Source organism: Rhinopithecus roxellana, chromosome 16, assembly GCF_007565055.1.
Source record: "Rhinopithecus roxellana isolate Shanxi Qingling chromosome 16, ASM756505v1, whole genome shotgun sequence".
NCBI lineage: Eukaryota > Metazoa > Chordata > Mammalia > Primates > Cercopithecidae > Rhinopithecus > Rhinopithecus roxellana.
Window position 1 is genome coordinate 25,376,732 of NC_044564.1, and position 26,889 is coordinate 25,403,620.

At 42.2% G+C, this 26,889-nt stretch overlaps 2 protein-coding genes across 4 annotated transcripts; both read left to right on the forward strand.

The window, feature by feature from the left end:
- Positions 1-31: 31 nt before the first annotated feature.
- On the forward strand, positions 32-11,187 carry BAG1 (BCL2 associated athanogene 1). Of its 3 annotated transcripts, XM_030919802.1 has the most exons (8): positions 32-603; positions 2,669-2,797; positions 4,318-4,400; positions 6,787-6,900; positions 8,985-9,092; positions 9,606-9,694; positions 10,280-10,342; positions 10,901-11,180. In XM_030919802.1, exons 1-7 carry the CDS (start codon positions 384-386, stop codon positions 10,311-10,313), a joined length of 777 nt encoding a protein of 258 aa, XP_030775662.1. In that variant the 5' UTR covers positions 32-383; the 3' UTR covers positions 10,314-10,342; positions 10,901-11,180. The 3 variants fall into 3 exon arrangements, with proteins under 3 accessions (XP_030775662.1, XP_030775661.1, XP_030775663.1); XM_030919801.1 differs by lacking the exon at positions 9,606-9,694 and having other exon boundaries at positions 10,901-11,187; XM_030919803.1 differs by lacking the exons at positions 8,985-9,092; positions 9,606-9,694 and having other exon boundaries at positions 10,901-11,182.
- Positions 11,025-25,564, forward strand: LOC104680036 (zinc finger protein 658-like). Its single transcript, XM_030919171.1, is given in 6 exon segments — positions 11,025-11,160; positions 21,731-22,423; positions 22,426-22,578; positions 22,581-23,656; positions 23,960-24,823; positions 24,825-25,564. Coding segments are annotated over 6 exon segments (2,994 nt in total). The 3' UTR covers positions 24,897-25,564.
- The last annotated feature ends 1,325 nt before the right edge of the window (positions 25,565-26,889 follow it).

Here is a 26,889-nt window from a genome sequence, read left to right on the forward strand (position 1 = left end):
TTTATTATAGTAAGGCGGGGCCTCAGTTGAGTGGGTGGGGCCTGGAGGCAACTAAAGCGGCATAGGGCGAGGGCGGGGCCGGCAGGGCGGGGCGGGGCTGGGAAGTAGTTGGGCGGGGTTGTAGGACGCCGCGCTCAGCTACCATCGCTGGGCTGTCAACAAGCGCGGGCCTGGCTCAACGCGGCGCGGCGCGGAGACCACGAGGCGACCGGGAGCGGCTGGGCTCTCGGCTGCGCGCCCTTCGGCCAGGCCGGGAGCCGCGCCAGTCGGAGCCCCTGGCCCAGCGTGGCCCGCGTCCCTCTCGGCGTCCACCTGTCCGGGGTGCTGCCAGCGGGCATGACCGACCCACCAGGGGCGCCGCCGCCGGCGCTCGCGGGCCGCGGATGAAGAAGAAGACCCGGCGCCGCTCGACCCGGAGCGAGGAGTTGACCGTGAGTGAGGAGGCAACCGGGAGCGAAGAGGTGGCCCAGAGTGAGGAGAGGACTGGAGGCGAAGAGATGAATCGGAGCCAGGAGGTGACCCGGGACGAGGAGGCGACCCCGAGCGAGGAGGTGACCAGGGAGGAAATGGCGGCAGCTGGGCTCACCGTGACTGTCACCCACAGTGAGTGTTGGGCGTTGGGTGGGCTCCTTGCTGGCCCCGAAAGCCCGGCGGGGTCTGTGGGTTTAGTCACATGTTGTCCAGAAGCGTGTGACCTTGCGCTTGTCCTGGCGTCCGGAAGTGAAGGGGTGGCCTGCCCCTCCACACTTGTGGGTGTTTCTCGTTAGGTGGAACGAGAGACTTGAGAAAAGAAATAAGACACAGAGACAAAGTATAGAGAAAGAAAAGCGGGCCCCAGGGGACTGGCGCTCAGCTTACAGAGGACCCACGTGGGCACCAGTCTCTGAGTTCCCTTAGTATTTATTGATAATTATCTTTACCATCTTAAACATAAGGGAGTAAATCAGCAGTAAGACATAAAGATCTTTGTGACCTGAATAAGTTCAAGGAAAATGCTGTGCCTTGAGATGCATATGCAAACATCTCCATAAACCTTTTAGCAGTATTGCTCCAGCAAATCCCACCTTATTCCTAAAAGCGGTTTTCTCTTTGCTCAGTAAACAAAGCACACAATGGGTTTTACACGGAGATGTTCCATTGCCCAGGGACGGGCAGGAGACAAATGGTTTTCTCTTACTTGAGATTAAGAGAATGGTGATGACTTTTAACCACAAGCAGCCTTTAGGCACTTGTTTAACAACCTTTAAACCTTAAATCACCATAGCACATATCTCTTGCAAGGATAAAGTTGGGGGTAGGGTCACAGATTAATAGCATCTCAAATACAGAACCAAATGGAGTCTCTTAAATCTACTTCTTTCTATATAGACACAGTAACAGGCTGACCTCTCTTTCTTTTCCCCACACGGAAGCGTGGGTTCTTGGTTGTGTCCGTGGAACTGTCTTTTGTACACTTTTCCATGTGGCCGGTGTATTTTGTCTCTGGCCATTTGTGCGATCCTGGGTGTTCGAGTTTGTCCGGGCTTTACGTCGTGGGCCTGGTTGTGTTTGTGTGCCCGCGCAGTTATTGTGGTCTTTGTGTCAGGCATATATTTGGCCATGTGGTCTACGACTGCTCTGTGTGTAATGAGTCAGAACTTCGTGCCTGCGGGGGTGCTCCTCATCTGCTGAGTGCCTTCTCCGTGTGGCCACATGAGTTGGCTGTGGGTCCAAGCGTTGTACTCTGGGCACCCTTTGGGTCTGCCTACTGTTGGAGTTGACACACAACCAAATGAAGTCAGTACACCGGAGAGCTAAGTCCATGAGGTTTCCCCAGAACCAGCTAGGGGAGGCTCAAGGGTCTGGGAATCTGGAGACCTGGATTCTAGATCCTGCAGTTTTGAGTGACCTTGGGATGGACGGCTTCTTTCTAAGAATCCGGTTTCTCCTCTGTGAAGTAGATTTGGTAACCCTGGCTCCCGCTGACCTCATGGAGCTGTTGGGGGAACCAAACCTTGGTGTAATGTACTGGACACAGGCTCTCTCCTTATTGTCCACATCCCTGGAAAAGAACTGGCGTCTCTCCTTCACAAAGAAAGGCTCTGCTGTTCGTATTCATTTGTCTGTCTACTTAGCACCAATCATGGATGCACTCAAGTGTGTCCAATGGGAGAGGCAGAGGAAAGCAGTCACTTGCCCCTTACAGCAAGCGAGACGAGACCAGTACAATACAGGGTACAGGGCAGTCAGGCCACAGGAAGCAGATGGCTTGTGATGAAAAAGGTGGGCTTGGGAATCAGCTAGATCTGATGTCAAGTTCTGATTCCAACAGTTGGGTCTCCATAGGCAGGCCTTAACTTGCCTGAGGTCACAGTTTGCTCATCTGTGAAATAAGAAGTAATAGGTAGATCTACTTCGTGGGGTTTTTCTGAGGATTAAATTTGATTATGCGTGAAATGCCTAAAATGTTAGCTGATATCATTCATATTGTTAGTTATTATAATAGAGGAAACAGAGATCCTTGAGGAGGTCACCAGAGGAAAGCTGGGTGGCATGGGGGCAGGCTTTGTGGAGTAGGTGGCATATGAGCTGGGCCTTGAAGGCTGGGTAAATAAATGTAATAAAGTGTCACCCTCTATTGGTTTATGTGAAAGAATCATCTTTGTCAAATGCTTTTCTTTCTCCCCAGGCAATGAGAAGCACGACCTTCATGTTACCCCGCAGCAGGGCAGCAGTGAACCAGTTGTCCAAGACCTGGCCCAGGTTGTTGAAGAGGCCATAGGGGTTCCACAGTCTTTTCAGAAACTCATATTTAAGGGTAGGCATTTCTTTTTCTTTTTTTCTTTTTTTTTTTTTGAGACAAAGTTTCACTCTTATCGCCCAGGCTGGAGTGCAATGGCGTGATCTAGGCTCACTGCAACCTCCGCCTCCCCGGTTCAAGTGATTCTCCTGCCTCAGCCTCTTGAGTAGCTGGGATTACAGGTGCCCACCACCATGCCGGGCTAATTTTTGTATTTTTAGTAGAGACGGAGTTTCACCATGTTGGCCATGCTGGTCTCGAACTCCTGATCTCAGGTGATCCACCCACCTTGGCCTCCCAAAGTGTTGGGATTACAGGTGTGAGCCACTGCGCCCAGCCAAGGGTAAGCATTTCTTTTCCAGCTTTTCCTTATGGCCAAGCGACAGTTTTAAAACTGCTTAACTTTTCCTAATAGTCACTCTGTTTTCAAACTGGGACAATTTTTATTTATTTGTTTATTCATTCAGTTCTTCAACAGATATTTATTGAGGACCTGCTAGGTACTGGACACTTTCAAACATCTGGACAGGTGTCAGATTTGAAGTCTTATGATGATGGCAGAAATCTCACCATTTTTGATGAAGCTCATGGGCAGTCTTCCCTGGCTAGGTTAGATCATCTTCCCATTATATGTTACCATGGTACTTCCTGCTGTTTTTGCATCACTTCTATGAAATTACTATTAAATAATCATTTTCTTAGTTGCTTAACATCTGATTTCTCTGTTAGAATAACAGCCTCCGTGAGGGTGGAGATACTGCTGTGTTTCCAGTGCCTCACATTGTTCTGACTCAAAGGAGGTTTTGAACAAACTTACTGGGGACCTGGATGTGGTGGGCTCAGTGGATGGATGATGCTCATTTCTGCCAGGACCCACACCCTCCTAGCCCCTGTCCCTTGTCTTCCCACTCCCCTGAGAACCCATTATTCTGGTATCCACTGGGGAAAGACTTAGCCCATTGGGTGTCAGTCATTATAAATAATTTAGTAATAGGCATTTTATTTATATTTCATAATGTAATGTATTGTCTTTAATTTTTAAAAATATTTTATTTGTGAATTATAAACACAATAGAAATTCATGTTTCAAAATAGAGGAATGCTTGAAAAAGATAATGTTCCCCTGGATAAAACCCCTCAATAACACTGGGTCATCAGCATTCATTGTGGCATTGAAGTTTCCTGCAACAAATGAGCTTTAATGCCTATTGTAGACTGTAATGCCTACTGAAGACTTTAAAGTCTTCTGTAGTATGGTTCATCAGCCCCCGATGCCTGAATATTTGGCTCTTTCCAGTTTCTCACTAATATGAAAAGGTTGCACTGAATATTATTGTATAGTGGTTACTGTGGAGTCACATGTCCAGTTATTTGTTGAGGATGAATATGTAGAAATGAAATTACTGGGTCACGGCACCCTCTAAAAAGATACCAATTCTCATTAGTGAACACACTGGTCTATTTCCTGTATCGTGCTGAAATGTATTTTCAGTGTGGTACAATTATTACAAGTTGGCCTACCTTTCTCCTCTTTTTAGGAAAATCCCTGAAGGAAATGGAAACACCATTGTCAGCACTTGGAATACAAGATGGTTGCCGGGTCATGTTAATTGGGAAAAAGGTAAATTGCTTTTTCCATCAGAAATCCTCAGAATCAAATGACTGAAGTCTTTTATACAGGTTTTGGTTTAGAAGACCAAATTGGGGGCCGGGCACGGTGGCTCAAGCCTGTAATCCCAGCACTTTGGGAGGCCGAGACGGGCGGATCACGAGGTCAGGAGATCGAGACCATCCTGGCTAACATGGTGAAACCCTGTCTCTACTAAAAATACAAAAAACCAGCCGGGCAAGGTGGCGGCGCCTGTAGTCCCAGCTACTGGGGAGGCTGAGGCAGGAGAATGGCGTGAACCCGGGAGGCAGAGCCTGCAGTGAGCTGAGATCCGGCCACTGCACTCCAGCCTGGGTGACAGAGCGAGACTCCGTCTCAAAAAAAAAAAAAAAAAAAAAGAAGAGCAAATTGGGGACCCAGATTCTGCGTTGATAAAACCCCTCTCTAAACAAATACAGCCTTTATTTGTTTTATAGGATTACCAATTTTGTTGTTCTCATACCCTCCTGCTCCTGTTGGTTAGAACTTTTGCTCTAAGAAATAGGAGCGGTTGTGCTGCCTTAATAATATGTTTTTTGTTTTGGTGGTAGAATCTGGGTCTGGTTAAAATGGTGCCTGGGACAAGTCTCATTCACTTGGAGTAGAATTAGCAAGAGTCTGGTGTTAAAATAAACTTGTAGATATTAAGAATAATCTGTTCCAGTTCAGGAGCCTCTCTCCCTTTAGCCAACCTTTTAACTAAAATCTCCCACAAGGGAAAACCTTTGACTGGAAAGAAAGGTTCAGACTAAGAAACTGAGGGGAAAAAAAGACAGATGAGGTCAGCAACCCTTAAGGTGATGAGAGAGGGCTGTGGCCAGCCCTGCATTGTGACACAGCGAAATTACTGAGCAGATGAAGTTCCCTTATTTTGAGTGAGGTGACTGAGTAGAGAGAGGGCAGAGATTAACAAAGTGAAGGCAAAGAAAATCTAATCCAGACTTGGAACTGCCAGGAGACTGGAACTCAGGACTTAGCTACAAAGAGGAATGAATAATTTGGGATAGCATAACTAAGCAGAAAGCTGCTAGACCTCTCTGTCAAATGTTTACCTGAGAGAAGGGGGAAATATTCTAAATTTCTTGCTTCAGGATCAGGGAGAATGGTGATGGGGAACAGGCAGAACCAAGGAGTCAAGTTTGAAGAAACTATAGGACTTTTACGTGGAGCTGACACAGAGCTTATGGAGTGAAGTGTGAAGTCAAGGAGGGCACCATGGCACATACCTGTTGTCCCAGCAAGTTGGGAGTCTGAGACAGGAGGATCACTTGAGTCCAGGGGATTGAGGCTGCAGTGAGTTATGATCATGCCTGTAAACAGCCACTGCACTCCAACTTGGGCACTGTAGTGAGACCCTATCTCAAAAAAAGAAAAGTCTGAACTTAAGTCTACTCTACCTCTTTTGGACGTGTGATCTCATGTTATTTTACTACATTAAGCCTCAGTTTCATCATCTGTAAAGCAGCAGTACTTCCCTGATGGAGTTGTGGTAAGGCTTAAAAAAATAATATAGGTAAGGTGCTCAGGATAGTGTGTGGCATGTAGGAAGTGTTCAATAAAAGTATTCATCGTTGTTAACCAGCATCATGTTAAACAGGAGAGCTCAATTGGAGGCTGCCATTTAGGAATTCCATTTAAAGGAATGGTAGAATTCCACCTGACTTGCCATTCTGGACTCCTCACAAGTGTTCACTGAAATGTGATTATCTTCCAGGCTTCAGTCTTGGTTTGTTGATCAGTCTAGGGCTGAGACGGAATCTGGCAGTTGGATTGTCTCTATTCTCTGTACCCAAGCTGTCAGGGCCCACACCAGAATGTTTGCCTAACACCTTCTCTCTAGTCTGGAGTCTTTGTAGATGGAAAACTTGATGTATAACCCTTTGACTTGATTTCCAAGAAGCAACAGAGTTAAAAGCATTATTTCTAGGTGAGTGGTTTCGTGCAGTTGTGGTCAGGTATTTTTCCTGACAGAGGCTACTGTTCTTGTTGATTGCTTTTTCTTTTTTTGCCGGGGGGGGGGGGGGCGGGGAGGGGGGCAGTCTCGCTCTGTCACACAGGCTGGAGTGCAGGTGCACGATCTCAGCTCACTACAACCTCCACGTCCCAGATTCAAGCCATTCTCCTGCCTCAGCCTCCCGAGTAGCTGGGACTACAGGCGCCTACCACCATGCCCGGCTAATTCTTTTGTTTTTTTCAGTAGAGACAGTGTTTCATCATGTTGGCCAGGCTGGTCTCAAACTCCTAACCTTAAATGAGCTGCCCACCTTGGCCTCCCAAAGTGCTGGGATTCAGGCGTGAGCCACCACACCCAGCCTGTTCTTGTTGACTGTTGGCTTTGTTTTCTTCTTAAACATTTTAGAACAGTCCAGAGGAAGAGGTTGAACTAAAGAAGTTGAAACATTTGGAGAAGTCTGTGGAGAAGATAGCTGACCAGCTGGAAGAGTTGAATAAAGAGCTTACTGGAATCCAGCAGGTAACTCTCTTCATGGACCTTGACTTTCTGCCTTGTATCAGAGCTTCCTGGATATAACTTGTGGTTATGGGGACAGGCTCTGCAGTCGGACTCCCTGGGTTCAGATCCTAGATTCACCCTTCCTCTTACTGAGAACAAGTTTATCTTTGCCTCAAGTTCCTCATCTGCAAAAAGGGAATAATGGTGACATTTCCCTCTTAGGATTGTTGGGAGCATTAAATAATGTAGATTGAGCTTGACACATACTAAGTGCTTTATAAGCATTTATTGTCATAGTTATTGTCAAACCCCAGCCAGCATCCATTTATGCTCACAGGAGAGCACCTACCATGCTAGGATCATGAATTGTCTGAAATAGAACAAGTAGCTTCTCTCTGGGCTGTTGTAATGTGTTTGGCAAGGCAAATAACATTTTGTTGGTTTATAGAAGGTCCAAGTTGAACATGATAGTGGGGTTGGAGGGGGTCATCCTATTCAATTCCTTATATTAGAGATGGGGTACTGAAACCCAGTAAGGATTAGGACTAGCTCAAGACCACTTATTTATTTTTCCTTCTCATTGTGTAACATTAATTGGGGTGTGTTTGTGTTTTGGTTTTTTTTTTTTTTGAGATGGAGTCTCACTCTGTCACCTAGGCTGGAGTGCAGTGGTGCAATCTCAGCAGCTCCCTGCAGCCTCTGCCTCCCGGGTTCAAGCGATTCTCCTGCCTCAGCCTCCCGAGTAACTGGGATTACAGGCGCCGCCTGCCACCACATCTGTCTGATTTTTTCGTATTTTTAGTAGAGATGGGGTTTTACTATGTTGGCCAGACTGTTCTCAAACTCCTGACCTCAAACTCTGCCCGCCTTGGCCTCCCAAAGTCCAAAGTCCAAAAAAATCCAAAGTCCAAAAGTCCAAAAAAACCCAAAGTGCTGGGATTATAGGCATGAGCCACCATGCCCGGCCTATATGTTTGTGTTTGCCCGGCCTATATGTTTGTGTTTTAATTACAGAATACATGCTGACTGTACAAAAGTTTTAAGTACATGTATAGGCACTAATATGGAAAATAAAAATTATCCATGAGGCCCCATCTCAGCGATAACCATTACCGAAGCCTGAAATACATTTTTCATCTTAAAAAAATTGATATAATGTTATATACACTTTATAAACTATTTTTTTTGGATAAAAAATTAAACGTTTTCCTATGATGGTATTTTTCAAAGCTTGCATGCATTTCATCTTGTATAAATGTATCATTTACCGAGCCAGTTCTGTATTGTTCATTTAATACTATTTTTACCATTATGTGTAATGCTTCTTTGACTATCCTTGGACGTAAATCTTTTTTGACCATTCCTGTTTTTTTTAGTAGAATAAATTCTTTGAGTTGGAATTGTTGGTTGATGTTGAAAGCTCTTGCTACATGTTGTGAAATCTGTATCTGTAGCTCTTGGCTGTGATAAACATCCTCAGAGATCCCTGCTATCCAACTCTTGTCACCAGCTAACTGGTCATTAGGCCAAGCTATGTGAGTGAACCATTAGACAATTTGATAAAAATAAGCACTGCTGCCATTTGTTAGCATGTGTCTGTGCCACAAGTTAGTGACACATGTACATATATTCCCTTTACCTCACAGTAACCCTCTAGGGTGTGGGTATCATAATCTTCATTTTTAAAATGAGGGTACTGAGACATGAATAGGCTAAGTAATTTGCTCAAGATCACAAGTTAGTAAATGGCAGTCAGTTTTCAAGCCTAGGCTTTGAAGACTCTAAGCCTGTGCTTTTAACATCTGCCTCTTGTGCGCAGGTATACACTTGTGATTGGGGGCTTCACTGGCACCAAGCCTCAGGAGGGAGGCATTTGCAGCCACAGTGGGTCATACGAAGTAGAGCAGACTGCAACCTGATAGAATTCTTGGACTGGCCCACGGCCAGTCTTTTAAATTTTTCCAAGAGATGAAGTTGTGGATCTGAAATGTGGCCTGGCCTGCCAGGGCTATGGTGGACTCAGTGTGATCGCTTCAGTAGTATTGTGGCATGGAGTTTTCCATCAGCCTCAAAGAACCCTTGCAGTAATTCATTAATTCCCACAGGGTTTTCTGCCCAAGGATTTGCAAGCTGAAGCTCTCTGCAAACTTGATAGGAGAGTAAAAGCCACAATAGAGCAGTTTATGAAGATCTTGGAGGAGATTGACACACTGGTAAGTAAATATTCAGCTGAGAAGAACTAGTTTTCTTTGTCTTTATTTCAGTCACATTCACTCTTTCAGTAATGTACTCTCCTATTGTCTGAGCAAACCCATCACTTGAGAATATTAAGCATCTACTATTGTGTGCCAATCACGTTGCTTGGTCCTGGGTGAATGCACAATGATAATACAGTTCCTGCTTTCTAGGCACTCACAGCCCTCCAGTATAGGACTTTAATCATTTATACTTATGTTTGCCAGTAGCATCTGTAATCATCATGAAGCTGGGACCCAAGGAGTCCACCATCTCATGGTAAAGGAAACAGGTTTTCACTTTCTCTGATACTCATGTGACTGATAATTCTGCAGGCCTCATTACTTACAGAGGATTCAGCCAGACCCAGATCTTATGAGGCTGCTGAAACATTAACTCAGGAGTTCTCTTTTGCAGATGATAGTAATGATATCTCTAGCCTGATGCTTCATTCTTGAAGGTGAACTGCACTGTGTGTTTCTGTTGGACAGGGTGGGTGTAAAGAAGCAGCAGCGCCGGGTGCGGTGGCTCACGCCTGTCATCCCAGCACTTTGGGAGGCCGAGGCGGGTGGATCACAAGGTCAGGAGATCGAGACCATCCTGGCTAACACGGTGAAACCCTGGCTCTACTAAAAACATAAAAAATTAGCCGGGCATGGTGGCAGGCACCTGTAGTCCCAGCTACTCGGGAGGCTGAGGCAGGAGAATGGCGTGAACCCAGGAGGCAGAGCTTGCAGTGAGCCGAGATCATGCCCCTGTACTCCAGCCTGGGCGACAGAGCGAGACTATGTCTCAAAAAAAAAAAAAAAAAAGCCAACAGCAGGCACTTTTGAGCCTCACAATGAGCCCATGGTCTGGCCAGGGTAGAGTATCCATACATATGAAACAATAAAAAAACAAAGTCTGTGTTACAGATGAGTTCCTACAGCCCAGACATGGAGAATACAGGGAGCTTTTATAGGGACAAGAGCCATGGAAAGGCAATATAGGATATAGACTCAGGGAAAGGGTTCCTGAAAATGGACATCTCATTTACATTGGTGATCCGTGACCTGTTTTGTATACTGTGGGTGTTTCTTATGTGTTCTCATGTCATTTTCACGGAGGATTATTTGTTACATGTTTACTATTAACTAACTTGTATTATCAACTTACTCTTCCATAGATCCTGCCAGAAAATTTCAAAGACAGTAGATTGAAAAGGAAAGGCTTGGTAAAAAAGGTTCAGGTGAGTTGTGTAATAGTGCACAACAAGGCATAATATGTTAATGTGTAGGTATGCATGTTTATCTGTTCAGAGTCGGTAGTATAGAAGCATGGTGTGTGGTATAGGCTCGTTTTGGTTATTACTTATTTATCAACAGGAACCCCGAACGTCAGAGAAGAGCCGTATGTTCCTGTAATTATATTTGAATTTGAACTATTTAGGGAGGAAACTCACTGGAGAGCAGATAGGGCTGACACGTTACGCAATTCCTGGAGGCAGTATTCATGCATACAGTGCTTCTTGCGATTGTTCAGTTGCTGTGCAGTGGCCTTGTGGCAAAGCTCCCTGCCTTTACCACCTTTTAGGGGATTGCTGGCCTAGAGCATGGTCAGAATGCTGGTCCTGTGCTCCCTCCCTCCCCTTACCTTGGAACCCAGGCCAGTTGCCCATCTCCATTCATGCACAGTCTGTTTTGAGTCTCAGCCATGGGTTCCCCAGAATGGCTAAGCAAGGAGCCTTGTGTGGGTAGTGGTTGGCTATCCCTGGATGGGCCCTTACTGCCCTTTGTGTATTTTCTAGGCATTCTTAGCTGAGTGTGACACAGTGGAGCAGAACATCTGCCAGGAGACAGAGCGGCTGCAGTCTACAAACTTTGCCCTGGCCTAGTGAAGTATGGCAGAAAGAGGCTGTGCTGCCCTGAAGAATGGCACCACCAGCTCTGCCGTCTCTGGAGCAGAATTTACCTGATTTCTTCAGGGCTGCTGGGGGCAACTGGCCATTTGCCGCTTTTCCTACTCTCATCCGGTTCTCAATGAAAAACAGTGTCTTTGTGATTTTGAGTAAAGCTCCTGCCTGTTTTCTGCTTCTGTCTCTGTGGTTGTGCTGTCCAGCAATCCACCTTTTCTGGAGAGGGCCACCTCTGCCCAAATTTTCCCAGCTGTTTGAACCTTTGGATGCTTTCTTTGGGCTGGTGAAAGGTCTAATTTGCCTTGGGCTAGTTTCAGGTTTATAGGCGGCCCCAGTCTTCAGATACATGAGGGCTTCTTTGCTCTTGTGATCACGTAGTCCCATAGCTATAAAACCAGAATCACCAGGAGGTTGCACCTAGTCAGGAATGTTGGGAATGGTCTAGAACAAGGTGTTTGGCACATAAGTAGACCACGTATCCCTCATTATGACCTAATTCCAGAACATCTGGCTGGGTTATTGGTTTCTAGACTTTGTCCTCACCTCCCAGTGACCCTGACTAGCCATAGGCTATGAGATATCAGGGGGCCATTCCTTTGACGGAGCCTGTGGTTGATGCAAGGCTTTCTTGTTCCCAAGCAAGTCTTCAGAATGTTAGAACCCAGTGTTGACTAAGTCTGTGCTTGAAACCGGGCCAGAGCCATGGCTTAGGAAGGGCAAAGAGAAGGCACCAGAATGAATAAAGCAGGCAAGTGGTGAAGCCAACCCATAAACTTCTCAGGAGTGACATGTGCTTCCTTCAAAGGCATTTTTGTTAACCATATCCTTCTGAGTTCTATATTTCCTTCAAGGCTGTTCTATCCATTTTGTGGACTGCCCCCCACCCCATCATTGTTATTAAAAAATTGAGGCCTGGCACAGTGGCTCATGCCTATAATCCCAGCACTTTGGGAGGCTGAGGTGGGTGGATCGCTTGAGGCCAGGAGTTTGAGTCCAGCCCGGGCAACATAGCAAAACCCCATTTTGCTTAAAATAATAATAATAATAATAATTAACTCAGCGTAGTGGCATGTGCCTGTAATCCCAGCTACTGGGGAGGCTGAGGCACGAGAATAGTTTGAACCTGGGAGGTGGAGGTTGCTGTAAGCTGAGATTGCACCACTGCACTCCAGCCTAGGTCACAGAATGAGACTCCATCTCAAAAAAAAAAAAAAGAGTCGGGTGCAGTAGCTTCTTCCTGTAGTCCCAGCTACTAGGGAGGCTGAGGCTAGAGGATCACTTGAGCCCAGGAGTTTGAGTGTAGTCTGGGCAACACAGCAAGACCCCGTCTCTAAAAATTTAAGTAAGTAAAAGTAAATAAAAAGGAAAAAAAAAACACCGTTTATGTGCTTATCAAGTAGAAGAGTGTTTTGCTTTTTTTTTTGATTAATCATTTGATAAATCATTTCGTGGCTGTAGTCATAATTTATGCTTAATAACATTGAGAGTAGCCTTTTGTGCTAGAACTCTACCTAAAACGGTCAGTTGCTGTCACCCCATTCTTTAGCACAGTGCGCCGTAGACAGACTTCTAAAAGGCCACTCTGAGACCCACATCATTTGGCAGAGAGAGTCGTTGAAGTCTCAGGAATTTAGGACTGGATAGGTTAAGACCTCAGACAAGGTGGTAGAGGTGGACTTGTGGACAAGGCTCAGCTCCCAGCCCACCGCACCCCAACTTTAATCAGAGCGGTTCACTATTGATCTATTTTTGTGTGATAGCTGTGTGGCGTGGGCCACAACATTTGATGAGAAGTTACTGTATACCGAACTGCCGAACACTGTTCCAAATTGTTCATATATATTAGTCATTTAATTCTCACATAACTTCAGAAGTAGACAGATACCCTTATTTTAGAGATGAGGAAACCGAGAGAACTTAGGTCATTAGCTAAGGTTGTAGAGTAAGCGGCAAAGCCAAGACACAAAGCTGGGCGGTTAGTTTCAGAGCCAGTACTTTTCACCTCTACTGCTCTGAACAATACAGTATAACAACTATTTACATTATATTAGGTAGCATAATTAATATGGTGATGATTTAAAGTATACAAGAGGATGTGCATAGGTTATATGCAAATGCTATGCCATTTTTATCAAGGACTTGGGCATTTATGGATTTTGGTATTCAAGAGAATCCTGGAACCAACTCCCCAGGGGATGACTGTATATGTAAACATCACCACAGTTAATTTTCATCACCTCAAAGAAACCTGTACCCTTTAGTTACCACTCTCCTGTCCCCCCCGCCCTCTGCAGCCCTAGGTAACCACCAGTCTACTTCTGTCTCTATAGATCTGCCTATTTTGGACATTTTATATAAATGGAATCATACATAATATGTGGTCTTTTGCGATTGGTTTATTTTGCCTAGCATAATGTTTACGAGTGCTGTTATAGAATGCATGTTTCATTCTTTTTATGGCCAAATAATGTTCCATTGTATGGATATACTACCTGTCTGTCCATTCATCAGTCAGTAGGTATTTGGGATTCCACCTACAAATAATGCTAATATAAACATTTATTTACAAGTTTCTGTATGGACAACTGTTTTTATTTCTCTCGTGTGTATTCCTAGGAGTGAAACTGCTGGGTCATTTGGTATTCGTGTCTTTATCTGTTTGAGGAACCACCAGACTGTTTTTCTAAATGCACCTTTTTCCGTCCCTAACAACAGCATGTGGGGTTCTGATTTCTCCACATCCTCACCAATACTTATTATTTGACTTTTTGATTTGAGCCACCCTAGTGGATACGAAGTGATATCTCACTGTGGTTTTGATGTACATTTCTCTATTAGTCAGCTAGGGTTATCATAATAAAATACCATAGGCTGGGTAGCTTAAACAATAGAAATTCTCATGATTCTGGAGGCTGGAAGTCCAAGATGAAAGTGCTAGTAAGTTGGTTTCTGGTGACGCATCTCTTCCTGGCTTGAAGACAGCCACTTTCTTGCTCTATTTTCATGTGGCCTTTCCTCTGTGCACATGCATTGGGAGAGAGAGAATACTCTGGTGTTTCTTCCTCTGCTTATAAAGATATCAGTACTACTGGATTAGGGTCCTTCCTTATGACCTCATTTTTACCCTTTCTGCCTCCTTGAAGGCCTTGTCTGCAAATACAGTTACACTGGGGGTTAGGGCTTCAAGACAAGAATTTGGGAAGGGCACAAATAAGTCTATAACAATTTCCCTGGTCACTAATGATATCAGGGATCTTTTTATATGCCTATTAGCTTTTGTACTAATAAATGATTCCAGGAATCTTAAAAAACTATAGTTTTCAATGTCATGTTAAGAGCAGAAAAGTAAAATCATCTTAATTATTAGAAGTGAAGCACAATTAAGATTTCTGTTTGAAGTCCCACCAACAAATAGCATCACATAAAGATGGGCATCATTTAGATCAAGCATGTTGCCAAGTCACTAAATGTAAATTATTGGATCACATGGATTGTCTAAAAAGGATATCCCTAAATGAGTAACATAGAAAGATCATTATAAAACATCGGTAAAATTGTTGAGTCAGTAAAGATAAAATAATGTAGGTTTCATGTTCTGTATCATTCAGATTTGAATTCAGGCAATAAATTCATTAAAGTAGGAAGAGCTCTCGTTCAAGAGCACAGGGAAATGAAAACCTTTAAGGATTTGAATGCCTGCACCAAATAATATAATATCAATGTTTCCAAAACATAAAATAATGGAGTTCTAAGAACTTCAAACTCACTAGAATTAGGACATCATAATATGTCTTATCTGATTAAACAGTAGGTACAATGGACAACAAGTAAATATGCCTAGAGAGGGTATAAATTACATTTGTATTAAAGTGAACCATACATTTGTGTATATGTATGCTAATGCAAAAAACAAAACTTTAATGTTTTAATGGAATAATGATAAAATAGTGAGAGTATACTATTAGTTTAAAGAGAAAACCTCAATAAATTCAACAAATTAGAATAAACACAAACAGCATTCTCTGAACCTAGTTTGCTAAATCTAGAAATTAATAATAAAATGAAAAAAATCCACTTGAAAAAATTTTAAAGTATCTCTTTTAAACAATATGCAAAAAAGTGTAATGCGATTTTGGATTTGATTTCTGTAATAATTGTAGCTGCAAGTTAGAAACCATCAGATAGAGCTAAAGTAGTGGACAGAAGGAAAGTCGTAGTCTCATTAATAAATTAAGCAAGAGCAGCATCAAAAATACAGTAATGAAAGCAGAATTTAAAAGTAAAATTAGAAATTAATTGGCTAACACGATGAAACCCCATCTCTACTAAAAATACAAAAAATTAGCCAGGCGTGGTGGTGGGCGCTTGCAGTCCCAGCTACCCGGGAGGTTGAGGCAGGAGAATGGTGTGAACCCGGGAGGGAGAGCATGCAGTGAGCCAAGATCACGCCACTGCACTCCAACCTGGGCGACAGAGCGAGACTTCGACTCAAAAAAGAAAAAAAAAAAAAATAGAAATAAATGGAAAACAGAAATGGAATATTTCTTTTTTTTTTTTTTTTTTTTTGAGACGGAGTCTTGCTCTGCCGCCCAGGCTGGAGTGCAGTGGCCAGATCTCAGCTCACTGCAAGCTCCGCCTCCTGGGTTTAGGCCATTCTCCTGCCTCAGCCTCCCGAGTAGCTGGGACTACAGGCGCCCGCCACGTCACCAGGCTAGTTTTTTGTATTTTTTTAGTAGAGACGGGGTTTCACCGTGTTAGCCAGGATGGTCTCGATCTCCTGACCTCGTGATCCGCCCGTCTCGGCCTCCCAAAGTGCTGGGATTACAGGCTTGAGCCACCGCACCCGGCCAGAAATGGAATATTTCTTACAATAAAAATAAAATGAATTAAACTTTAGCTAACCCTATCAAAGATAAAACAGAGGAAACACCTATATAATAAATTCAAGGGGGGATACATTTGTAAAGATGTAATGCTATACCAAACACAATCCCATTCATACAGACAGTGATACAGGAGGATTTGCTGCTGTACCAGATATTGAGGCTTTATGTAAAACTCTGTGTAGCTAAGTAGCATGGAGTTGGGGGGGTGGGATGATTTAGTAAATTAGTGAAACAGAGTAGAAAGTTCAAGAAAAAACATGCACTTGATAGAGAGTGATCTTAGATGACACTGGAGAACAATGGGGAAAGGATCTTGAGGTATCCATATAGATCAAAACAAAAAAATCAAATTCAGTTGGCTTAAGACCTAATTATCAAAGCAAAAGTAGAAATATTCTAGAAGATCATAGAGAATAGGTTAATGACTCTTCTTAGGGAAGGATTTAATAAAATACAGAATGCATTACCAGGGGAAGGATGGAGTAAATGTATTCCTTTCTACCCACTAAGTGCAGCTGAATATATGTATATATTATATAGGCAGGCCTCAGAGATACTGCAGTTTCTGTTCCAGACCACTACAATGAAACAGATTTCGCAATAAAGCAAGTTACAATTTTTGTTTTCCTAGGGCTTATGAAAGTTATGTTTACACTATACTTTAGTCTTGTAGATGTGCAATAACATGTCTAAACAACAGCATGCATGCCCTATTTAAAATATTTGATTGCTAAAAACTGCTGAGTCAGACACAAAGTGAGCACTGGCTGTTGGAAAAATGGCGCCAACAGACTTGCCCAACTCAGGGTTGCCACAAACCTTCAGTTTGTAAAAAATGCAATATCTAGCCAGGCACAGTGGCTCACACTTGTAATCTCAGAATTTTGGGAGGCCGAGGCAGGCAGATCACTTGAGGCCAAGAGTTTGAGACCAGCCTAGCCAACATGGCAAAACCCTGTCTCTACCAAAAATACAAAAAAATTGGCCACTCATGGTGGCTTGCGCCTGTAATCCCAGCTATTTGGGAGGCTGAGGCATGAGAATTGCTCGAACCTGGGAGGTGGAGATAATGGTGAGCTGAGATCTCACTACTGAAGGGTGGAAAGAAGAATGCAGATGCACTAGGCGTCTTGGCCCCTGACAAAATACAAGGTGGTTGTAGTGTCATCAGAGTCCTCGGGGGGCCCTTGATCTTTCACCCAGGCCCAGGGTTAATGTAGAAGCCTCGGCCGGGTGCGGTGACTCACGCTTGTAATCCCAGCACTTTGGGAGGCTGAGGCAGGCAGATCATCTAAGGTCAGGAGTTCGAGACTAGCCTGACCAACATTGCGAAACCCCGTCTCTACTAAAAGTGCAGAAATTAACCAGGCATGGTGGCGGGCACCTGTAATCCCAACTACTCAGGAGGCTGAGGCAGGAGAATCACTTGAACCTGGGAGGCAGAGGTTGCAGCGAGCCGAGATTGTGCCATTACACTCCAGCCTGGGGAACAAGAGCGAGACTCTGTCTCAAAAAGAAAAAAACAAAAATGTAGAAGCCTCCTCTTCCACCTCCAGGGCATCAGATCAGTTGGGGACCGGACTTGCATCCCCACGAGGCAGGCAGTGATGATGCATCTCACTCCCGCTAGTATAACTTCAGAGGAGGCTCACTAAAACAATATTAATTTTGATAAAGTCCAACTTATTTTCTTTTACAGAACCTGCTTTTGTTGTTCTATCTAGAAACTTTGAAATTCAAAGTAACAGATTTAGGAGTCCTATTTTCTTCTAGAAATTTTATAGCTTCAGTTTTTACACTGAGTTGATAATCCATTTTGTGTTAAATTCTATATAAAGTATGAGTTATGTGTCAAGTTTAATGTTTTTGGAACAGGGAGTCCAGTTATTACAGCATGACTTTTTGAAAAGATTTGTTACTTCTCCACTGAACAGCATTTCCACCTTTCTTAGAAAACAGATGGCTGTGTATTTGTGGGTCTATTTTTGTAGTTTCTATTCCTTTTCATTCATCTACATGTCTTTCCTTATGCCAATACCACATTAACTTGATTACTCTAGCTTATTAAGTTTTGAAGTCAAGTACTTCTCCAGGTTTCATCTTCTGTATAAATTTTTAAATGAGGTTCATGATCTTTACAAAGGAAACAAGTTGGCATTTAAACTGGGGTGGCATTGAATCTGTAGAGCAAATTAAAGAGAATTGACAACAATGTACAGTCTTCCAGTCCATACACAAAATATCCCTACTGATTTATTTAGTATTTCTTTGATTTCTTTCATCAATGTCTTTTAGTTTTTAGAACACAGATAGCGAGGCTTTTTAAATTTTTGTTTTTAATTTTGTTTTGGTGCTGTGGTAAATATTGTTTCTCTGATTTAAAATTCCAGTTCGTCATTGTGTGTTTGTAGGCATAGATTTGTACATTGGCCTTAGATTCTGCCCTTGCTAAAAACACTTATTAGTTCAAGGAGCTTTTTAGATTTTTAATTATTTTCTGTGTAAGTTTACTCTGTATCTTTGTGTTTTTATTCTTGCCTTTTTGCACTGGTCAGTCCTTCCAGTGCAATCTTGTGTAAAGGTACTGGTAATGGGCATCCTTGTCTTTTTCCTGATCTTAGAGGGAGAACAGTCAATCTCTCTTGAGTATAATGTTAGTTATAGACTTTTTATAGATTATTTTTATTAAATTAATAAATAGGTTTTGAATTTTGTTAACATTTTTGGCATTGATGTATTGTGTGATTTTAGTTCTTCAGACTACTGATAGGAGATTACATTGACCTAAAATGTAGCATAAAAACTACAGTTTTTATAGTATTACAGTGTAGTAACTGGCATTTTTGAGGTAAATTTCACTGATATATTATCTGTGTTTATATATTTCTGTGTACTTTTTGGGACATTTTTGCATTTATGTTATGGGAGATACTGGTTTGAAGGTTTCTTTTCTTGAATAGTATTTGCCTAATCTTGCTATGAGGATGAGGCAGGCCTTATAAAATGATTTGGGAAATATTCCATCTTTTATTTTCTAGAAGACATTGTGTAGGATTGGTATTATTTCTTCCTTGGATGTTTGGTAGAATTCACTAGTTAAAACCATTTGGTCCAGAAGTTATTTGGAACTGCACATACACACATGCAGACATATATACATACACACACACACACACACACACACATATTTAGAGGAAGATTTAATTACATTCTTAAGCCTTATTTACATATACAAACATAGTTAAAATTTGAGTAAATTACACATTCAGTTAACATAGCCTCCATTATACTGAATTAAGTTAATATGTTATGTTGTCATAAATATCCTTTTCACTGACCGCTCCTTTAGAAATAGATGTCTTTTAGATGATTCTGCCATTATGTTTTAACATTTGACATAGAATATGTTCTCTGTGGTTACAGTACACATTGACGTACCCCTTCTTTCCACTTAGATTGTCCAAATAAAGGTAGTTTGCTTTTATAGTTAGAAAAAGAGAGAGATTAGAATGCTCTTACAAAACGATGTCAGAGCTAGCTACTTCACTTTTCACCATATAAGGCTATAAATAAGAAGTGAGTAGTCTATAACCCAGAAGAGGTCTTCACAAGAACACAGTCATGTTGGCACCCTACTCTCGGACTTCCAGTCTCCTGAACTGAGAAAAACAAATGTTTATTCTTTAAGCCATTTAATCTATTGTAATTTGTCATAGTAGCCCAAACTAAGACAGAGTTATTGTTAATGCTGTTTTATGATCTCGTGAATGTCTGTTAGTAGTTAGTCCTCTCTTGCATTTTTGGTATTGATAATTTGTGTCTTCTCTTTTTTTCTCTCTGATGGTTTTTATCATTAAAAAAACTTTTTAAATAATTAAGCTTTTGGTTTGACTTTTTTTCCATCCTTCTACTTTCTTTCAATTTAATGTCCTCTCTTTGTCTAGTTTCTTAAAGGGGAAACAAGCATCTGACTGGAGGTCTTTCTTTTCAAATATAATTTTTTTTTTTTTTTTTGAGACAGAGTCTTGCTCTGTCGCCCAGGCTGGAGTGCTGTGGTGCGATCTCGGCTCACTGCAAGCTCCACCTCCTGAGTTCAAGCAATGCTCCTGCCTCAGCCTCCCAAGTAGCTGGGATTACAGTTGTGCACCACCACGCCTGGCTAATTTTTGTATTTTTAGTAGAGACCGGGTTTCACCAGGTTGGTCAGGCTGGTCTCAAACTCCTGACCTTGTGATCCACCCACCTTGGCCTCTCAAAGTGCTGGGATTACAGACGTGAGCCACCACACCTGGCCAAAATAATTTAAGCCCTAAATTTATCTCTGTGTACTGCCTTAGCTGTATCCACAAATTTCTGTATTCTTGTGTTGTTTTGTTTTCATTCACTTCAAAACACGTCATTCGAGAATTCTTCTTTCACCCATGGGTTAATTAGGAATATTTAACTTACAATCGATTTCTGGTATAATTTCTCTGTGACTCAAGATCATCCTCCGTATAATTTATTTCATATATATTTGTGAAAGTTTGTCTTACAGTCTAGAATGTAGTCTGTTTTGATGATTGTTCCATGTGCATTTCAGAAGAATGTGAATTCAGCTGTTGAATGCATTATGTCTTCAGGTTTGAGGCCATGGTTATCACAAGTGCTACTTTATCTTATCTCTTCTGTTTGAGTTTTGGGCCTACTGTGTATTCCTGTCTCTGTTCTTCTGTGCTGCTTTTCTTCTTCTTTCCTTCCTATAGCTGCTATGAGTTCCTGTCAGTGCCCTAACACAACTTATTATATTCTTGCCCTTGCAGATCAAGACATTTGTTCCATAAATTAAATAATAATTTGGTTCTAGACAGAATTTTGGTAGTGGCTGCTGTGACTATCTCCTGGCATATCCCAAGAATGGAACTTTCTCAGGATTCTTCATGGCTCATGGAAGGAAACATACAAGAGCATGCAGATCCTCTGTATCTATGGCAGGGGAAAATTAGCTCCCTGCCTCAGACTCCATGGAACCACAGGAGTGTATCATTTTGGTTTGGCCTGTGCATGAGAAAACATCAAAGGTGTTTCCTGTTCTGTTAGACCACCATTGTCTCAGACCTCTGACTGGAAGGAGCAGGCTTTCCTTTGTGCTCTTTTTGTCTGTGCCTGTCAGCGCAGAATTGTAGGTTTCTTCAGCACCCGGTCAAAGATATAGAATAGCCTTGGAATTCTCCAGTGTGTCATTTCTTAAGTCCTGAAGTTCACTTTCTTTCCATTTTGTAGTCTTTGTTTATATTTGTTAATTTTTTTTTTTTTGTCTAGGGATTTTTAATTGTAAGAGGGAAGATGTGGGAGGAAAGGGGCTACTCCACCTTGACTGGCCCCGGAAATAATTCCTGTTTTATAAACAACATGCATGAGGAGAGAATCTGTCTGTGTGCATGAATTATTTAATCTTTGGAAACGTAATCTTTAATAAAATGCATAACAAAACACGGGCTGGGCACAGTGGCTCATGCCTGTAATCCCAGCACTTTGGGAGGTCAAGGCAGGAGGATCACTTGAGCTCAGGAGTTTAAGATCAGCCTGGGCAACATAGCAAGACCCTGTCTCTACTAAATATAAAAAAATTAACAGGACATGGTGGCATACCCCTGTAGTCCCACCTAGTGGGAGGATCGCTTGAGCCTAGGAGTACAAGGATGCAGTGAGCTATGATCACGCCACTGCACTCCAGTCTGGGTGACAGAGCAATACCCTATCTCAAAAACCAAAATCAAAATCAAGACATGAGTATAAGTTATTCTCCATGACAAATGTAAGGTTTATAGTATATTTTAAATTTTTCTCATTTTAGGGTATTTTAAAGTTGATCACATCAAAGGGATCTGGGAAAAACAAGAAAAACCTCTGTGGCAAGAAATATTCATCAGTGATGCTGACAAAACATTAAGTAAAGAAGGACAGAAAGTTTTAGAAAACCCATCTAATCTGGAAATAGCTCCAGAGTTTTCAGAAAAACTACCCTGTAAATGTGACTCACATAGAATGAATTTGCCAATTGCTTCTGAATTAATTATAAGTGAAAGAAAATATTCAAGAAAGAAGGCTGAATACACGAATGTGTGTGAGAAATTGCAGCTTGATATTAATCATGAGAAAGCTCATCCTGGACAGAAATCTTATGAACATGGTAAAAATGCGAAAGCTTGCAGTTATAAGAAAGATCAGTATTGGAAATTTCAAACTTTGGAGGAATCTTTTGAATGTGATGGATCTGGACAAGGTTTACATGATAAGACAATTTGTATTACACCTGAGAGTTTTCCAACAGGAGAAAAGTCCTGTAAGGATGATGAATTTAGAAAAAACTTTGATAAAACCACTTTATTTAACCACATGAGAACTGACACAAGGGAGAAATGCTCTGATCTTAATGAATATGGGACATCCTGTGACAAAACTACCACTGTTGAATACAATAAAGTTCACATGGCTATGACACACTATGAGTGTAATGAAAGGGGGATTAATGTCAGTAGGAAGTCACCCCTCAATCTCAGAGAACTATTACAGGACGGAGTGCTTTTGAAAGCAATAAATGTGGAGAAAATTTTAGCCAGAGCTCAGCCCATATAGTACATCAGAAAACACAAACTGGAGATAAATTTGGTGAATATAATGAATGTACAAATGCCCTCTACCAGAATTAGACTTTACAGCACATCAGAGAATTCACACAGAAGATAAATTCTACCTTTCTGATGAACATGGGAAATGCAGAAAATCCTTTTACCAGAAAGGACACCTCATTCAGCATCAGAGGCCCCACTCAGGAGAGAAACCTTAACAATATGAAGAATGTGCGAAATCCTTTTGTTCAAGTTCACATCCTATTCAGCATCCTGGAACTTACGTGGGATTCAAACTTTATGAATGTAATGAATGTGGGAAAGCTTTCTGTCAGAATTCAAACCTCAGTAAACATCTGAGAATTCACACAAAAGAGAAACCTTGTGATGATAATGGCTGTGGGAGATCTTACAAGTTACCCCTCATAGGACACCAGAAAACAGATGCAGAGATGAAACTCTGTGATGGCGGTGGATATGGGAAGACATCACATCTCAAAGGACATCAGAGAATTCTCATGGGGGAGAAACCCTATGAATGTATTGAATATGGGAAAACTTTCTCCAAGACATCACATCTCAGAGCACATCAGAGAATTCACACAGGTGAAAAGCCCTATGAATGTGTTGAATGTGAGAAAACTTTCTCTCACAAGACACACCTGAGTGTACATCAGAGCGTTCATATGGGGGAGAAACCCTATGAATGTAATGACTGTGGGAAATCTTTTACCTATAACTCAGCCCTGAGAGCACATCAAAGAATTCACACCGGTGAGAAGCCCTATGCATGCAGTGACTGTGAGAAAACTTTTGCCCATAATTCAGCCCTCAGAGCACATCATAGAATTCACACGGGGGAGAAACCTTATGAATGTAATGAATGTGGAAGGTCTTTTGCCCATATTTCTGTTCTCAAGGCACATCAAAGAATTCACACAGGGGAGAAACCCTATGAATGTAATGAATGTGGGAGATCTTTCACCTACAATTCAGCCCTGAGAGCACATCAGAGAATTCACACAGGTAGAAAACCCTATGAATGTAGTGACTGTGAGAAAACTTTTGCCCATAATTCAGCCCTCAAAATACATCAGAGAATTCATACAGGGGAGAAACCCTATGAATGTAATGAATGTGAGAAAACGTTTGCCCTGGCCGGGCGCGGTGGCTCAAGCCTGTAATCCCAGCACTTTGGAAGGCCGAGACGGGCGGATCACAAGGTCAGGAGATCAAGACCATCCTGGCTAATACGGTGAAACCCCGTCTCTACTAAAGAATACAAAAAACTAGCCAGGCGACGAGGCGGGCGCCTGTAGTCCCAGCTACTTGGGAGGCGGAGGCAGGAGAATGGCGTGAACCTGGGAGGCGGAGCTTGCAGTGAGCTGAGATCCGGCCACCGCACTCCAGCCTGGGCGACAGAGCCAGACTCCGTCTCAAAAAAAAAAAAAAAGAAAACGTTTGCCCATAATTCAGCCCTTAGAGCACATCAGAACATCCATACAGGGGAGAAACTCTATGAGTGTAATGAATGTGGAAAAAGTTTTTTCCAGAAGACACGCCTCAGTACACATTGGAGGATTCACACAGGGGAGAAACCCTATGAATGCAACATATGTGGGAAAACTTTTGTCTATAAGGCAGCCCTCATAGTGCATCGAAGAATTCACAGAGGGGAGAAACCCTATGAATGTAACAAATGTGGGAAAACTTTCTCCCAAAGAACACACCTCTGTGCACATCAGAGAATTCATACTGGGGAAAAACCCTATGAGTGTAATGAATGTGGGAAAACGTTTGCTGATAATTCAGCCCTCAGGGCACATCACAGAATTCACACAGGGGAGAAACCCTATGAATGTAATGAATGGGGGAAGACTTTCTCCAAGACATCACATCTCAGAGCACATCTTAGAACTTGCTCAGGGGAGAAACCCTATGAATGTAATGAATGTGGGAAAACCTTCTCTGAGAAGTCGTATGTTAGTGCCCATCAGAGAGTTCACACAGGGGAGAAACCCTATGAATGTAATGTATGTGGGAAGCCATTTGCCCATAATTCAACCCTCAGAGTACATCAAAGAATTCACACAGGGGAGAAATCTTATGAATGTAATGATTGTGGGAAAACGTTCTCCCGGAAATCACACCTTAGTGCACACCAGATAATTCACACAGGGGAGAAACCTTATGAATGTAACGAATGCAGGAAAGCTTTTGCCCAAAATTCAACTCTGAGAGTACACCAGAGAATTCACACAGGGGAGAAACCCTATGAATGTGATGAATGTGGGAAAACTTTTGTCCATAAGGCAGCTCTTAAGAGTACATCACACCAGAATGCATACCAGAGAGAAAACCCTAGCATGTAATGGATTTGGGAAGTCCTGAAGGAATGCATCCCTTACTACACATAGTGCAGAAACTCATGTCACATAGGCTGGAAACTTGTTTCCCTTAGCCATTTCCTTTTCCATTAGGCTCATAGCTTGTCAAAAAATGCCATTCATCCAGGTAGGACTGACCATGGAATGTGGTGCTAATGATACATATTACACTTAACCTTGGCTGTTAAAAAAAAAATACCCCACAGTCTTTCTGGTGCATAAGATGGATTGGAGGTTATTTCTGCAGCAAACACGGGTCCTGTGTGTTGAAAACCATAGAGCACAAGGTCAAGGAAGCTAGAGTCTGAAAAGCTGGAACAGAATTCACTTCTGGGTCTGCACCAGGTTTTGTTTTTGTAGCTTTAAAGCAAGAATTAAGTTTATAGTCTGTTAAGCTCTTGCAAGTTTGACTTATGAGTTAAATGCACATAGTTTAGCCTAAACTTTCTATTACAGTGAGATGAAACCCTATGAGTATAATCAGTTTTAGAAAAACTTATCAGTTTATTGTGCATCAGAGACTTCACATGAAGAAGAAAACTTGTCAACATCCAGGATGATCAGGAGCCTTCATTAAAAATCAGAAAATTTAAGGAAAAACCCAGAAGCCTTCACAAAATGAATTGCATTAAACATCAAATAATTATAATAAAATTTCATATTTTGAATAAATGACATTTTTCCTAGGTAATTTTTTCTGAGGAAATATGTCAGTTTTAGAATTGGAGATAAAATATTCACCTAGAACTGACATACCAAAACTTCTGTTTTGTAGTATCAAAAATTTTATAGAACATATATAAGAAAATATTTGCCTATGGACAAACTCACTGTAGAATGTGAAGTTAAACATGGAATAATTTGAATTCTGTGGAGAATATGAATAAATGTGAATAGTCTGAGCTATGTGGAACATCTCTGGGTCTGTATATAAACATTATAACTCACTGGTGAGTTCTAGTGGGCGTGAACAGCCAAACCCGCACTGGGCATGGCCACTTTCTTTTCTGACTGACTCTGTCCTCTATTGGCTTCCCTCAACTTGATGCTGTTAGATTTTGGCCTGCCTGCTATGTCTGGATATTAATTAGTCTTGTCCTAAAACTAGTCTTGCCTAGTTTTTCTAGGACCTTGAGGTCCCTGAGATTTCCCCAGCCACCGTGTGTGTATGTGTGTGTGTGTGGTGGGGAGGGGGGTTCAGGGTGATTCTTACATACTTTTTTTTTTGGCCTTTATTTTTATTTTATCCCACTCTACTGATTTATTTTGCACAGAGTGAATATAAAGTAAGTCGTCTCCTCCCCTCCATTGTATGCACATAGCCTCAGCATCCTGTTCAGAATATTTTCCTCCAACATCATGATACCTACTCACACTGTGCATTGCAAACCAGTGGTATTTCTACCAAACTAAGCAGGTTTTGGAATTGGAATGAAAAGGGCTACTTTGTCCCAGAAGTACAATCCTGGTACAAAAAAGCAGACTCACTTTTGGTAAAACAATACAGTGTGGCATAATCTTAGCCAAGAAAGATTTTATTAATATGCCATCATTTTAGCCTACAGTTGGATAAGCACAGAAAAGAAAGTAGACAAGATCATTTTTAAAACCTAGACCAGTAACAGTTTCTCCCAGCATTCAGCATCTTGCTTTCTGCAAGTTTGATCTGGTAGGTTGAGCATGAGGGCAATAAATCAGTTGACCTGAGAAAAATGTCTCTAATTCCCATCCATTGTTATATTGTGGGCAAGGATAGTGTGAGGGAGAATGATGGCATCTTTAGAATTAGAGGACAGGTATATTTCTTTGACACTGTTGTTAACAGTTAATTGAGTAGCATCACTGCAAAGATGACGTATCAGCACCTCCAGGGCTGGCACATCAGACACTGAGGGGCTGCTTTGGGCAGCTCATGAAGAAAAAGGGAGGGATGATGAAGGAGTTGCTGTGGGACTGGCCCTGGCACTGCTTACCTTCCTCAGGTACGTATCGCTTCT

Excerpts from the sequence above, each read along its gene's own strand:
- BAG1 (XM_030919801.1), top strand. The coding sequence starts at position 384 with ATGAAGAAGAAGACCCGGCGCCGCTCGACCCGGAGCGAGGAGTTGACC. Across the intron at positions 4,401-6,786 it reads TCATGTTAATTGGGAAAAAG|AACAGTCCAGAGGAAGAGGT; the intron begins GTAAATTGCTTT and ends TAAACATTTTAG. Across the intron at positions 6,901-8,984 it reads AGCTTACTGGAATCCAGCAG|GGTTTTCTGCCCAAGGATTT; the intron begins GTAACTCTCTTC and ends TAATTCCCACAG.